Source organism: Mobula birostris, chromosome 5 (genome assembly GCF_030028105.1).
Source record: "Mobula birostris isolate sMobBir1 chromosome 5, sMobBir1.hap1, whole genome shotgun sequence".
NCBI classification, from domain to species: Eukaryota; Metazoa; Chordata; class Chondrichthyes; order Myliobatiformes; family Myliobatidae; genus Mobula; species Mobula birostris.
The window spans coordinates 64167031-64183382 of record NC_092374.1 but is presented as its reverse complement, the minus strand read 5'-3'; the positions used below and the strand labels follow the sequence as shown (position 1 = coordinate 64183382).

The 16352-nt window shown below is 42.7% G+C and overlaps 1 protein-coding gene across 7 annotated transcripts in view; it reads left to right on the top strand.

Moving 5' to 3' along the window:
• The window catches only part of susd1 (sushi domain containing 1), a 205556-nt gene that overhangs the window by 18028 nt on the left and 171176 nt on the right, over positions 1-16352 (top strand). For all 7 annotated transcript variants that reach the window (XR_011886010.1, XM_072258170.1, XM_072258166.1 and 4 more), the window contains exons 2-3: positions 13773-13886; positions 15142-15297. Coding sequence is in view for 6 of the 7 variants with exons in the window: in XM_072258170.1 (XP_072114271.1) it covers positions 13773-13886; positions 15142-15297 (270 nt within the window). In the remaining variant the exon portion in view is untranslated. The remainder of the gene's footprint in view (positions 1-13772; positions 13887-15141; positions 15298-16352) is intronic.

Here is a 16352-nt window from a genome sequence, read left to right as displayed (position 1 = left end):
TGTGATTAGTGGTGTGCCTCAGGGATCTGTGCTGGGACCATTGTTGTTTGTTGTCTATATCAATGATCTAGATGATAATGTGGTAAATTGGATCAGCAAGTTTGCTGATGACACTGAGATTGGAAGCATTGTGGACAGCGAGGAAGGCTTTCAAAGCTTGCAGAGGGATCTGGACCAACTGGAAAAATGGGCCAGAAAATGACAGATGGAATTTAATGCAGACAAGTGTGAGGTGTTGCGTTTTGGAAGGATAAATCAAGGTAGGACAAACACAGTAAATGGTAGGGCACTGAGGATTGTGAAAGAACAAAGGGATCTGGGAGTTCAGATACATAATTCCCTGAAAGTGGCGTCACAGGTAGACAGGGTTGTAAAGAAGGCTTTTGGCATCCTGGCATTCATAAATCGAAGTATTGAGTATAGGAGTTGGGATGTTATGGTGAGGCTGTATAAGACATTGGTGAGGCCAAATTTGGAGTATTGTCTGCAGTTCTGGTCACCTAACTATAGGAAGGATATCAGTAAGATTGAAAGAGTGCAGAGAAGATTTATTAGGATGTTGCCGGGTCTTCAGGAGTTGAGCTACAGGGAAAGATTGAACAGGTTAGGACTTTTTTCCTTGGAGCGTAGAAGAATGAGGGGAGATTTGATAGAGGTTTACAAAATTATGAGGGCTATAGACAGAGTAAATGTGAATAGGCTCTTTCCACTTAGATTAGGAGAGATAAATACGAGAGAACATGGCTTTAGGGTGAAAGGGAAAAGGTTTAGGGGGAACATTAGGGGGAACTTCTTCATTCACGGAGTGGTGGGAGTGTGGAACGAGCTGCCATCTGACGTGGTAGATGTGGGCTCATTCTTAAGTTTTAAGAATAAATTGGATAGATGCATGGATGAGAGAGGTCTGGAGGGTTATGGACTGGGTGCAAGTCAATGAGACTAGCGGAATAAAGTTTCGGCACAGACTAGAAGGGCCGAATGGCCTGTCTTCTGTGCTGTAATGTTCTATAGTTCTATGCTTTTTTTGTGCCTGTAGTCAATTATCAGCTCTTTGGTTTTGGTCACATTGTTGGCACCATTCGACCAGAATTTCAATCTCCCTTCTAAAGCTGCTTTGTCACCACATTTGATTCGACCAACAACAGTGGAGTCATCAGCAAAATTAAATACGACATTGCAGCTGTGCTTAGTTTCACAGTCAGAAGTATAAAGCGAGTAGAGCAGGGGGCTAAGCACACAGTCTTGTGGTGCACCTGTGCTGATGGAGATTGAAGGGGAGATGTTGTTGCCAATCCGAAATGACTCGGGTCTGCAACTGAGGAAATAGAGGATCCAATTGCACAAGGAGGTATCAAGACCTAGGTCTTGGAGCTTATTGATTAGTTTTGAGGAGCAGATAGTGTTGACTGCTAAGCTTAGACAATGAAAAGCATCCTGATGTATGCATCTTCACTGTCCCAATGTTCCAGGGCTGAGTGGAGAGCAAATAAAATGGCATTTGTGTTGACCTGTTATAATGGTAGGACATAGAACATAGAATAGTACAGCACAGTACAGGCCCTTCGGCCCACAATGTTGTGCCGACCCTCAGACCCTGCCTCCCATATAACCCCCACCTTAAATTCCTCCATATACCTGCCTAGTACTCTCTTAAACTTCACTAGTGCATCTGCCTCCACCACTGACTCAGGCAGTGCATTCCATGCACCAACCACTCTCTGAGTAAAAAACCTTCCTCTAATATCCCCCTTGAACTTCCCACTCCTTACCTTAAAGCGATGTCCTCTTGTATTGAGCAGTGGTTCCCTGGGGAAGAGGCGCTGGCTATGCACTCTATCTATTCCTCTTATTATCTTGTACACCTCTATCATGTCTCCTCTCACCCTCCTTCTCTCCAAAGAGTAAAGCCTTAGCTCCCGTCACCTCTGATCATAATGCATACTCTCTAAACCAGGCAGCATCCTGGTAAATCTCCTCTGTACCCTTTCCAATGCTTCCACATCCTTCCTATAGTGAGGCGACCAGAACTGGACAAAGTACTCCAAGTGTGGCCTAACCAGAGTTTTATAGAGCTGCATCATTACATCGCGACTCTTAAACTCTATCCCTTGACTTACGTAAATTGGAGCAGATCCAGGTCACTCCTCAGGCAGGAGTTGATATGGTTCACAACCAGACTCTCAAAGCACTTCATTACAGTGGATGTCAGTGCTCCAGACGATAGTCAATGAGGGAGGTTATCATGTTCTCCTTGGGCATCGGTATGAGGGCTCCTACACAGCCTTCTGTTTTTATATGACTCATGTGCCTAGTTAAATCCCTCTAATGGATCTACTTCCACCACCACCCCTGGCACGGCATTCCACGCACTCGCCACTCAGTCTGTAATAAAGAACTTACCTCTGAGATCCACCCCTATACTTTCTTCTCTCTCGCATTAGTCATTTCTGCCCTGGGAAAAAGTCTTTGGCTATCCACCCAATCTATGTCCCTTATCTTTGTGTACATTCATCCTCCTTTGCTCCAGAAAGAAAAGCCCTGACTCACTCAACCTATCTCCATAAGATGTGCTCTCCAATCCAGGCAGCATCCTGGTAAATCTCCTCTGCACCCTCTCTAAAGCTTCCCCATCCTTCCTATCATGAGAAGACCACACAATATTCCAGTGTGGTCTGACCAAGGTTTTATAGAGCTGCAATATTACCTCGTGGCACTTGAACTCAGTCTCCTGACTAATGAAGGCCAATGCACCATACGCTTTCTCAACTACCCTTTCAACTTGAGCAGCAACTTTGAGGGATGTATGGACATTGACCCCAGAATCTGAGGAGGCCATGGTGGTGTAGCAGTTAGCGTGTTGCTATTACAGATTGGGGCATCAGAATGGAATGCGTGAGTTTCCTCCGATGCTCGAGTTGCCAAAGACGCACCGGTTAGTGAGTTAATTGGTCATTGTGAATAGTCCCATAATTAGTCCAGGGTTAAGTTGAGGGTTGTTGGGCTTGAGTGGCCGGAAGGGCCTATTCTACACTGTAATGGTAAATTAATAAATAGATAAATAAATCCCTCTGTTCCTCCTCACTGCTAAGGATTTTGCCATTAACTCCATATTCTTCCTTCAAGTTCGACCTTCCAAAGTGTGTCACTTAACACGTTTCCGGATCCTGTCAATGTCCTGTTGTAACGTATGACAACCTGTCTACACTATCCACAACACCACCAACCTTCATGTCATCTGCAAACTTACTAACCTGCCCTTCCACTTCCTCATCAAAGTCATTTATTAAAATGACAAAGAGCAGAGGTCCCAGAACAGATCCTTGCAAACACCACTGGTCACCAACTGCCACTTGCAACTACCCTCTGGCTTCTGTGGACAAGTCAATTTTGAATCCATGCAGGCAAGTTTCCCTGGATCGTGTGCACCCTGACTTTCTGAATGAACCCACCATGGGGATCATTCTCAAATGCCTTACTAAAATTCATATAAACCATATCCACTGCTCTACTTTCATCAATGTGCTTTGTCATATTCTCAAGGTATTTAATCAGGTTTGTAGGGTATGCACCTCACAAAGCCACATTGACTCTCCCTAATCAAACTATGCTTCTCTAAATGCCCTCTTTCAATTAAATACTTTCCCATATTGTCTGCTTTTATCCCTCTCCAAGACGATGGTAAAGGGCAAGAGGTTGTGGTCACTATCTCCGAAATGTTCATCCACAAAGAGACCTGACACCTGAGCTGGGTCATTCCTTAGCGCCTGATCCAGTACAGTATAGCCTCTCCTCTAGTTGACCTGTCTACAAATTGCGTCAGGGATCTATTCTGGACACACCTAACAAATTCCACCCCACCCACACCTTTTGCACTAAGGAGGTGTCAATCAATATTAGAGAAGTTGAAGTCACCCTTAACAAAAACCCTATTATTTATGCACCTTTCCAAAATCTGCCTCTCAATCTGCTCTTCAGTGTCTTTGTTGCTACTAGGGTGTCTATAGAACTCTCCCAATAGAGTGATTGCTCTCTTCCTGTTTCTGACTTCCAATCACAGTGGCTCAGTAGATGATCCCTCCATGACATCCTCCTGGTCACCCTATCCTGATTCGCAATGCCATTCTCCCACCTCTTTTAACCCCCTCCCTATCCCTTTTGAAACATCTAAATCCAGAACATCTAGCAGCCATTATAAACCTTGTGACACCCAAATCTCTGTAATGGCCTCAATGTTGTAGGTCCATGTACTGATCCATGCACTACATGCATCACTCTTGTTTTCTGAAACTACTTCATTAAAGTAGACACATTTCAACTAATCCAATGGCCACAATTATGCCCTGTCCATTGCTTATCATCCCCCACAGTCTCTATATGGTGCATTTACCTTTGCTACACCAACTGTTCCATCCTCTGACCTTTTACTCTGGTTCCCATCCCCCTGCCAAACTATCTTAAACCCTCCCCTAGTAATTCTGTAGTCAAGGTTGTGAAATTCGTGTCTGTTGAAGCCAAGATACAATCCTTTGAACAGGTCTTCATTCCACTCCAGAAGCTTTCCAAGACATTGTTGCAAAATGCACTTAGTAAATACATTCTCTGAATTCACGTTCAATATCTTGAACTAATCTTCCCTGGACAGAATTAGTCTGTTGTCAACAATAACTACTGATGTCATGTGACCATTATGAACATTCTTGCATGTTTGAGACTCTATATTTTTAAAGAGGTATAGGTTTATTTTACTGTACATGTTGAGACTTGAAGATATGTTGAAGACTGGATGTCAGTAAAGTTGTAACATCGCTGAGAAACAGGCATATGTTCTGTGTTCAAAGATGCATCAGAATGAGAAACTGCATATGGCATTGGATTTAAAACATTTATTGTTCAATCAGAATACGTTTAAAATTCAGAAAACTTTTCCCCAACGGCTCAACTCACAAGATTCTGGAGGAACTCAATGGGTCAAATGGCATCTATGGAGGGAGATGGACAGTTGGCATTATGGGTCAAGAATTTCCATCTAGTCTGAAAGTTAGAGTGGAGATGGTCAGTATAGAAAGGTGAAGGAAGGAGGTAGAGCAAGAGCTAGCAATTGACAGGTGGGTTCAGCTGAAGAGGCGTAGATAAGTACAGTAGGTTGAGGACAGCAGAGTGGAAACAGAAACGCAAGAAATTCTCCACCTTCTTTTCCTGTCAGATTCCACCATCTTCAGTCGTTTGTCGTCTCCACCTATCATCTCCCAGCTTCTGTCACTACAGATGCTGCCTGACCTGCCGAGTTTCTCCAGTATTCTTGTGTGTTGCTTGCAGATCCCAGCATCTGCATTCTCTACTGTCTCTATGTTTCGACTAAATGGCACTTTTCTGAATGTCACAATGCTCAGATCTCTGGTCATAGCCAAACAATTAACAGCTGTATTGATGATCATGTCGATGTATTGACCAATAATGTTCTCTTACTAAATTTAGCATCCCTACATAATGCTGTTGATGGAATGTAACACTGTTTAAATTTTGCCATTCAGGCTTCACACCAATTCTGAAGAAGGGCTACTGAATTGTTGACTGTTTCCCTTTTCACAGATACTGCCTGCCACGCTGAGTTTCTGCATATTTTCTGTTTTTGTTTTTGAATTACAGCATCTGACACCGCACAAACAAGAGAAAATCTACAGGTACTGGAAATCCGAGCAACAAGCATAAACATTGCCACCCACTTTGTTGCTCTAACCTCTTCTTTATGTTTTTCTGTTCCTGGTGTTCCTGGTGTTTCCCCTACTAACAACCTGCTTAGCTAGTATTATTCTGGTCTATCATCTTTGTGTAGCCCTTGGCTTTGAGGCTAGTGCCTTGTTTACAGGGGTGCAGAATACTATTCTCCACTCTAAACTGGTATTTCCGCAATGGGTGTTCTCTGCAGCGGCAACAGCTTTTCCTATCTCTGCCACATTTGCCAACAAGCTTATTTTTGTGATTTGGACGAAATGTTGGAGCTGTCTCCTTTGCCACAGCCAAATGAATATAGCAAACTTAAGTAACGCAGCTGCAAAATATTTTAGAAGTTATCTCCGCAAGTGCGGCTATCAAAAGTTAATACTTGGAAGCCACTCAGTTGCCTGGCTGAAATCACGTTGAGCAACTCCTCCAACTCCACTCACTTTCTCCAGGTCAAAGGTAGAGCTAGCGGAACTTGCAAGAGCTCCACGTACACCTGCCTTTATGTAAGGGGTAGCTCTGTGTAGCCCTGCTTCAGTCCAACTTGGGGCACCCTCGACTTTTTCTAGTACATCATTGCCTGCATGGGCGCTGTTTCCTGCAATCATCCAGAACTCAAAAAGTTACATTAGTTTTTGCTGCCAGTTTTCACCCTGCTCTCACTTTCACATGGCCCATTATTGGCGCTTCACTGTCTGGATCTCTGTCTCCACCCTAGGAAATAGGCTGGTAAGAAAAATCTAGCCTACAGGTCCCCAGAGCAATCCTACCTATACTTTTCTCCTAATCTCAGGCCTGTAAGAGTTTCAATCCATCCTCCCAGTTTTTCCACTGTTGTATTTGCTCCAATGAAAAGTCTTCCCAGAGGAGAGCCTCTGTTATGTCATCCTTCTTCCTGAAACGCGCATTGCCCTTCTGCAGGGCCCTTGATGGCATCTATTTTCCACACTTCTGCTTTCAACTCTTCTCTTCCTGGACAGAGCAATGATAGAACTCCCTTGTTATCACTTCCATCTCACTAGCCTTCTCTTTCAGTAGATCATTCATTTCAATTTCCACCACCTCCGATGAGATCCCACCATCAGAGGGAAATTTCGCTTCCCTCCTCTTTCAGTATTTTGAAGAGATATTCCCTTTGTGAATTTCTGATCTGTTCCTGCCATCCCTTGTTACATCAATTTCCCATGCAACTGCAGGAGTTGCAATACTCGTCCATTCCCTTCTTCGCTTCTTACAATCTAAGGGCTCAAACAGTCTTTCCAGGTGAAGCAGCCATCCAATTCCAACCTAATGCACTGTGTTAGGTGTTCACAGAGTGGACTTTCTACACTGGAGAAACCAAACGGAAATTGGATGACAGCTTTGTGGAATACCTTTGTTTAGTTCACAGAGTTATCCAAGCTTCCTGATGCATTCTCCTTTAATTCCCCCTCCTATTGGCATTCTGGCCTATCAACCTGTGCTTAGAACAAAGAACTATATTCACCCTCCCTAACTGCTCCCAATAACCCATCAAGCACATGACCTTGTTTACATTTTATAGATACTCCTGGCCTCAACCTGTAGAGACATTCCCTTGGCCCTATCCATCCCTCTCCCATCCTCCTGGAGCTTGATACAAGTTGTTTTTTCTCTGACCTTGTTCTGTCATGTACCCCGTGACAGGGAATAAAGAACCAGCAGAGATGGAAAACACTTTGGAGTCTTGTATTGCTATAAACTAATAATATTTATTAGTAACTATGCAATACAGTAATATAACTGTAGATAAATCAAACAGGTTAGCAATGATTATATATAAAAGTAAGTGTGGAATATATATGTATGAGAAAACCAAGCTTCTTTAAGTCTAGGGGTAAAAAGATACAGTCTTACGATGTTGAGTAAGGTTCAGTTCAGTTCAGTTCGTGGTATTTAGTTGAGTAGTGATGGAGAGAGAGAGAGAGTGAGTTGAGTCTTCGATCTGATGCCATCGATCTTCTCGCCGTCCTCCGAAATCCTTTACAAGTCACCGACTGTGACTTTAACCAGGGCGACCGTTCTTCTGTGGTGGAGCTATCACCCAGGTGAGGGTGGACACATAGACAACTCCCCACCAGTCAACCCCTTCTTCACACGGTGGAATAGCAATTTGGAATCGATCTGCCTGATCGATCCTCCAAAACCCACTTTCTCTGCGGGCACAACACTGCTCATTCAGTGTCCAGATCATGTGTCTGAGGTCTGTATCATCTGCCCTCCCATTTATTTCACCAGGCTGAGCATCACCTGTCATTCAAAGAGTCCCTCCCTGCTTTGTCTGTAAAGGAGTGCACAAGCAGGCAACAAGTCCTTGAAGAAATATCAACAACCTGCCTTTGGTCACCATAGCAACCTTCGAGCTGCTCGGTGCTGTCTCCAACTCCCTCAGTAAAAATCCAAAGTTACTTCTAATGCCTTAAAGTGACAGTCCAACTGTTAATCTTCGTCTCTCTCTCTCTCTTTTCAAAAGCAACGTATCGGTGGTAAATAACTCTGTCTCCCTCTCCTTCCCAAACAAACCATCAATGATGAATGTCTCTCTCTGTCTCTCTTCAAACAGTTAATAGGGGCACTCCAGGATCCCCTCACATGATAAACGGCCTTTCCTGGTTCCACAGACGCTGCCTGACATGTTGAGAATTTTCACCATTTTCCATTTTTATATCAGATTCTCAGAATTCTTTTGATTTTCATGAAATTTTGTCTATTCAATAAAGAGAATTAATTTGCTGATCTGAAATTGTCCTGCACCGTTCACTTCAGGTAGATAAAATTCTTTAATAAAACTATTAAATCACCACTGATTTCCTCTGATCCTTGGTTTCTCGTCCCCACTTGGTAACTTTTTACAGAATCTGAGTGTGCCAAATTAAAGTAATTTTTCAACTTCTATTGCTTGATAAAATCAAGCATTTTTTTCATCTTCATAATCTTACTAGAACAGTGACTATCTAAGACAACCTCTGTTACTGAGGTTGCTTTCTTACATTTGCATTTTGACTGGTAAAAGATTCAACTTGTGACTGTATTAAATGGCAACTTCCTATTTTTAAACGGTGTAATTGTCTTGTTAATCATGACAAGGTTGGAGCTTCCCTCACTTGTGCTCGATTTTAATCCTGAAAAACATCTATGCTACATAGGATCCAAAGGGCTCTCATCTTTTATCATAGGATATTAAATGAATGAATTGAAATTGTTTTTGCTATTGTCTTGCCTTGTTTCTGTTTTAATTATTGTGGTGGACATTTTATTTAATGGACACTTCTATTACTTAAAAATGAAGTTCACCTATTTCATGTAGCTGTGAAGTGATTTTTTTTCTCTCAGAGGATTGTGAGTCATTGCAACTATTTTCCTCTAGGAGTGGTGGAAACAAATTCTTTGAATATTTTTTAAGATAGGGGTAGATAAATTCTTGATAAGCAAGGGGTTGATAGGTAACTGAGAGTGCCGGGTTGGGCTCATAATCAGATCAGCCAAGACTAAAAGCATTAAAAATGTTAACTGGTGCTGCTGGTTTGAGGAGCTGAATGCTCATAGTCTGCATGTGCATATAATCAGAAACATGTGTCTAAACACAAATCCCTTCACTTCTGCTCCTCGTGATGTGATTAGCCCTACCATTGTGAGTGCAAATCTGAAAGATATTTTCAATGGCCACACTAGCCTGGAGAGCTTTTTGATTCTGCCTGATCACCAGTGCAGGACATGTATGCTGGTTCTCGCAAAAAGAGTAACACACAGGAAAATAAGTGAGCTCCAACAAGTGGGCCTGGTTTATCTGTGGTTCCCCTTAGATTCTGCGCTTGTGCTCAATAGTACATACTGTAGACGATCAAATATACCACATGGTATTGAAAGATTGAAAGATTGGAGCGACTGGGGTTGTATGTAGAAGGATGAGAGGGGATCTGATTGAAACATCTAAGATTATTAAGGGATTGGACATGCAAGAGGCAGGAAACATGTTCCCGATGTTGGAGGAGTCCAGAACCAGAGGCCACAGTTTATGAATAAGGCGTAGACAATTTAGAATGGAGTTGAGAAAAAATTTTTCCACACAGAGGGTTGTGGATCTGTGGAATGCTCTGCCTCAGAAGGCAGTGGAGGCCAATTCTCTGGATTCTTTCAAAAAAGAGTTAGATAGAGCTCTTAAAGATAGTGGAGTGAAGGGATATGGGGAGAAGGCAGGAAAAGGGTACTGATTGTGGATGATCAGCCATGATCACAGTGAATGGTGGTGCTGGCTCGAAGGGCTGAATGGCCTACTCCTGCACCTATTGTCTATTGTCTATTATCTATAGTGACATCATACATATTTATATTTGTCAAAACAAAGACACACTGCTGGAGGAAGCAGGTCAAATTGCATCATTTGAGGGGAATTAATTTTCAGGCTGGGACCCTCCACTAGATCACATTTTCCTCACTGTATTTTGCACATTACAGTATTAACTATACTTCAAAGTCCTTGATTGGCAGTTATTGTTTGAGGGATGGCCTACAGTATATAAAAACAAATATTTCCTTTAGTTTAGCAGCAGCATGACAACATGATGGGCTAAAGATAACGGTTGTTCAAATGAAGGGTTTTGAGTATTCAAAAACATTGGAAATATAATGATTCTTTTGTTTGAACAATGTGAGATATTAACTTCAGGAGTCAGGAAAGTGGTTTATATATCCTTGGCAATTTATAGCTTGCCTGTTCTCATCCTGGGATTACATTTAATTTGTACTACATCAGTGCTTTCAATAATGCTGCTTTAACTGCTTGTTCAGGGGCATTGCCGTGGTTTGTGGCTACTTCTCTTAGAGCCAGAAGATGGCTTCCTGCCACGGCCTGTAAGGAGTTTGTATGTTCTCCCTGTGACCGCATGGACTTCCTCTGGGTGACCTGGTTTCGTCCCACAGTCCAAAGAACGTACCAGTTGGTAGGATAATTGGTCTTTGTAAATTGTCCCATGATTAGGCTTGAATTAAATTGGAGGATTGCTGGGTGGTGTGGTTTGAAGGGCTGGAAGGGTCTATTCCTCACTGTATCTTTAAAAAAATAAAAAGATTGTGGGCTGAAGTACCATGCCAACACAGAAAACCTGGACTGGCATCCTGTGATACCACAGCAGCTCACCATGGCTTGAGGGCCCATCATTAAGCAAAGCCCTCTCTGGCTTCATGGGTGGATGTTGAAGATCTTACAACATTATTTGGATGAAGAGGAGTATTATTCTTCCTTGTGGCTGACATTAATCCCCCAAATTCCATCACTATAAACAGACTGTCTGGTTTTTAATGTTACTGATATCATTGCATTGATTTTATTGGGAACTCTACCCAAATCAATAGCCACATTTCCTGCAGTGTGATTGAGACTACCCTTCAAATGTACTGGGCTGTCTATAAGGTGTCTTGATAGGGAGGTGAAAGGGGTGGAAGAAATACAGTTTTTTGATGAAGTAACTATGGGTAGGTTTGGTGTGAAAGATCAATGTGCTGGGCATTACATGAAATCAAGTCAAGTCAAGTCAAGTCACTTTTTATTATCATTTTGACCATAATTGCTGGTACAGTACACAGTAAAAGCGAGACAACGTTTTTCAGGACCATGGTGCTACATGAACAATACAAAAACTACATGAATAATACAAAAACTACGTAAAAAACAACACAAAACTACACTAGACTGCAGACCTAACCAGACTGCATAAAGTGCACAAAACGGTGCAGGCCTTACAATAAATAATAAACAAGACAATATGCACAGTAGAGGGCGGTAGGTTGGTGTCAATCCAGGCTCTGGGTATTGAGGAGTCTGATGACTTGGGGGAAGAAACTGTTACATAGTCTGGTTGTGAGAGGCCGAATGCTTCGGTGCCTTTTGCCAGATGGCAGAAGGGAGGAGAGTTTGTATGAGGGGTGCGTGGGGTCCTTCATAATGCTGTTTGCTTTACGGATGCAGCGTGTGGTGTAAATGTCTCTAATGGCGGGAAGAGAGACTCCGATGATCTTCTCAGCTGACCTCACTACCTGCTGCAGGGTCTTGCGATCCGAGATGGTGCAATTTCCGAACCAGGCAGTGATGCAACTGCTCAGGATGCTCTCAATACAACCTCTGTAGAATGAGGTGAGGATGGAGGGTGGGGGGGGGAGATGGACTTTTCTCAGCCTTCACAGAAAGTAGAGACGCTGCTGGGCTTTCTTTGCTATGGAGCTGGTGTTGAGGGACCAGGTGAGATTCTCTGCCAGGTGAACACCAAGAAATTTGGTGTTCTTAACAATCTCTACGGAGGAGTCATCAATGTTCACGGAGAGTGGTCGCTCTGTGTCCTCCTGAAGTCAACAACTATCTCTTTTGTTTTGTTCACATTCAGAGACAGGTTGTTGGCTCTACACCAGTCCATTAGCCGCTGTACCTCCTCTCTGTATGCTGACTCATTGTTCTTGCTGATGAGACCCACCACGGTCATGTCATCGGTGAACTTGATGATGTGGTTCGAGCTGTGTGTTGTAGCACAGTCGTGGGTCAGCAGAGTGAACAGCAGTGGACTGAGCATACAGCCCGGGGGGGGCCCCCATGTTCAGTGTGATGGTGTTGGAGATGCTGCTTCCAATCCAGACTGACTGAGGTCTCCCAGTCAGGAAGTGTAGGATCCAGTTGCAGAGGGAGGTGTTCAGGCCCAGTAGGCTCAGCTTTCCAATCAGTTTCTGAGGAATGATGGTGTTGAGTGCTGAACTGAAGTCTATGAACAGCATTCGAACATACTTGTCTTTTTTGTCCAGGTGGAGGGTGATGGCAATGGCATCGTCTGTCGAACGGTTGGGACGGTACGCGAACTGCAGGGGGTCATCTCTGGTCCTATATCTTGGAATAGTAGATTAGTAGAGCACAAATAGGATGCTATTTGGCTAATTAGGGCTATACTAACTCTTTAAAGAACAAAGTATTTATATTCTATCCGTATCTTCATTTGTGGCCTATTCAGCATGAACTTAATTCCCTGTTGAAAGCTGGAAATCAATCCATTTTCTGATCCCAAAGAATGAGGGCCAGGGGCATAGCAACACTCATGCCAGGGGCGTGCTTCTGGCACTGTACTTTTGGAGGCCCAGGGACAACTGGCAGATTGCTTCATTTGGGACAACAGGAAGATGGGCCAAAATAGTGCTCAAGGAGGAGAACGAGAGGGGGAAGGACGCAGTCCAGAAAATGCCTTCAGGTCTGTTAGTGAGATTGGGTGTGGATGGCACAGGGGCCCACCTGGTAGAGTATCTGCCTCTCAGCGTCAGCGAGTGTGGTTCATATGTGGAACTTGCATGTTCTCCCTGTGACCATGTGGGTTTTTGCCAAGTGCTCTGATTTCCTCTTACATCCCAAAAGATATGCGGATAGGTAGGTTAATTGGACATGTAAATTGCCCTAGTGCCTGTAGGTATAGGAAGAATCTGTAGGAAGTTGATGGAGAGAATTAAATAATAACATGGTATCAATGGAGGATTGGGTGAACACAAAAGATGCTTGAAATTCAGAGCAACATACAGTATACAAGATGCTGGAGGATCTCAGCAGGTCATGCAGCATTAGGGCGAATGCATGGTTGATGGTTAACAAAGACTTGATGTGATGAAGGGCTGTTTCTGTGCTTTGTCTCTCTATGTCTTAACAAATGCACGCTCACTCTCAAGTTACTTCTGCATTCTTAATCCCCACATAAAATACTGTCCACACCTGATCAACACAAGGACTCAGCTGTATACAACGTTGGTAACTTGCGATTGCTTTTGCTCATGAGCACATACTAAAGCAGCTTCCTATACTCTGTGCAGAAGCAGAGAATAGGGAATAGGGTTTATGTGAGAGTAAGGGTGCAGGAATTTCCCACCCCCAAGCCCTTCACTGATGTCCTTGTGGAGCAGCCATCTTCACTGCATTCAGGAGAAAAGTGGCTCTTTAGAGGAGTGAATAAGGGATTGAAGAATCAAATGCATTGCAGTGGGTGGAGTGACTTGCATTTTTTTCTGCTTTGCAGCCACTGACGTCTGTTCGAGCTGTCACATTAATGCAACATGCACGACCAAGAATGGGACCAAAACCTGCGACTGTAACTATGGATTCTTTGGAAATGGAATAACTTTCTGTTCAGGTTGGAAAGTAATTGTTCTTTTGCATGACAACAGCTTGAAGCCTGTGCTTTGCTGACAAGCCCATCATCAATTACCCATTCCTCACGGCCCTGGGCTAATTGTGGGAAGGGTGTTAAGCTGCTTACAGTGGAGTAGCACATCAAGCACATCACTCTTGTCCAATAGTCACATCAAGTTCAGACGTGGTTGGTAAGGATGACAGAGATACTTTCGCTTAAGGCCCTTAAAATGCCCTGCAGTCTTCCACCTGGATAGAACAAATTCCTTCATCTGAAATATGGTTTCTGCAACTGTGCACAATCTCTCCTTGTTACATTTATGTGCTGTGATCCCTGAAGTTGGGCTTGAACTGTATCCTTAAGACAAGTCTTCTTTTCACAATCTAGCATCTGTATATCCCCTTAAGTTCTATTTCACCACATTGCCTTTACTACAAGAACATAACAGATAGGAGTCCATGTAGCCTTTGATCCTACTTGATCGTTTATCATGATGGTGGCTGCCCACGTCCCAGCACTATCTCATCTCCCTTGATTTCCTTAATATCCAGAAATCTGTTGATCTTTGTTTTGAATGGACTCAATGACTGAGTGTTCATGCTTTTAGTATAGGAAATTCTGAATATTTATCGTGTTTTGGATTAAGAAACAGTTCCTCATTTCATTCCCAGATATTCTAACCCTTAGCTCTAGACCATGGGTTCCCAACCTTTTTTATGCCATTGGCACCTACCATAGACTGAAGGGTCCGTGGACTCCATGTTGGGAACCCTTGCTCTAGACTCTTCAGATACAGGACACCCTATCTACATCTAATGTGTCAAGCACTTTCAGAATTTGTCATCAGACCTACCTAGGAAACCTTCCAGATTGCCCGTTGATGCCTGTGGAACAGCTTGTTTGAGGTGCAGTACTTCAGTATTACAGCTTGGCTCTTGTCTGGTCTCATTGCCATTACTGTAACCATTTGATCACATCTGTTTTTATTAATCACATGGTTCTGTAACAGTGGGAATTTGGGAAGAAAGTGTTGGACTGAATATTTCACTGAAGGTGGTTGCGCGTGTTCAAGCCAACTTCTAGACACTGATGTTCTCCTCTCTTTATTGTGGAGGCTGAGAATGTCCTTGGAGTCCCAACCTCCTGTTGAATTATCCACCGTCATCTATGATTGGATGTAGCAGTCCCACTGTTGTAATGGATGTTTCTCCAATACTTGATGACTGATTCACATTTTTGTAATTTTTTTTGGTAGATAAAGATGAATGTCAGATCGGATCTGAGAGGATCTGCGGGTTACATGCTGCTTGTTATAACACACATGGCAGTTACTATTGTACATGTAATGAAGGATACAAACCATCCAACAATATGGATTTATTCACCCCTAATGATGGAACACATTGCACAGGTATTCAACTGGTCTCATATTCTGCGATGTGAATTTATGTTTAGATTTACCAAGTGAGAAAACAAAGTCCACTGGAATGCAAGTAGTCCCTTGGAGAAGCTGAATTTCTGGAGTATTGTTGCAAATTTTAAACAAATTTCAACAATAGCAATCTTAAAATAGTGTTTGGTAATTCCTACAAAACATACATTTTTGCCTCTCTGAATAGGAAGTTTTATACATGGAATATTTGCCTTCAGCAATTTTCTCATCACTGGATCTTTCATGTCCATGTAGTAATTTGAGACTAAATTCATTTGGTGTGCTGTGGCTGAAGGGGATGATGTGTAGTCTTCTAATCTAGCTCCTTATCAATATGAGGGCATAACCATAGCTTCTCAGAAAAAGGCAAAAGATAGCCACCAACCAATACAGAATCAGGCTGCATTGTTTGATTACGGTTGTAAGCGTAATGGTAGGGGAGATATTTTATCTATGTTTACCCTATCAATGCCTTTCATATCCGTAAATCTAGGGAAAAGTTCAATCTTCCCTGCTTTTTCGACATCTTCCTCCAAAGAATTTGTGCACCTCTCCCAAATTTATCAGCAACCTGAGAGCAATTAATTTGATGAATCAGAATCAGGTTTAATATTACTGGCAAATGTCGAGAAACTTATTGTTTTGTGGCAGCAGTCCATTGCAATACATCATTAAAAAAAACATATATTACAATAGGAAGTACAGTGGATTCTGGTGAATTGAGACACATCAGGATAAGTAGATCTTGGACCAATTAAGCAGCTGTCCCAAATAGCTGAGGTTTCACGGAAATAGTTAAAAAGGTATAAAAAGACAAAGTACTGTTGTGCTATCCTCGACAATACCAAGCATGGCAGTCAAAGGATTGGGCTTAAAACTAACATTGAAGAGTACAGAGAAACTCTGAAATACATCTTTCCAAAATTTTTCCAGGCTCGGACATGTCCAAAACATATGAATTAGTTGAACAAATTAATAAGAACAAAACTGAAGCCATCTAATTTGCGGGTATTGGCCTTTATGTCTCTAATGGC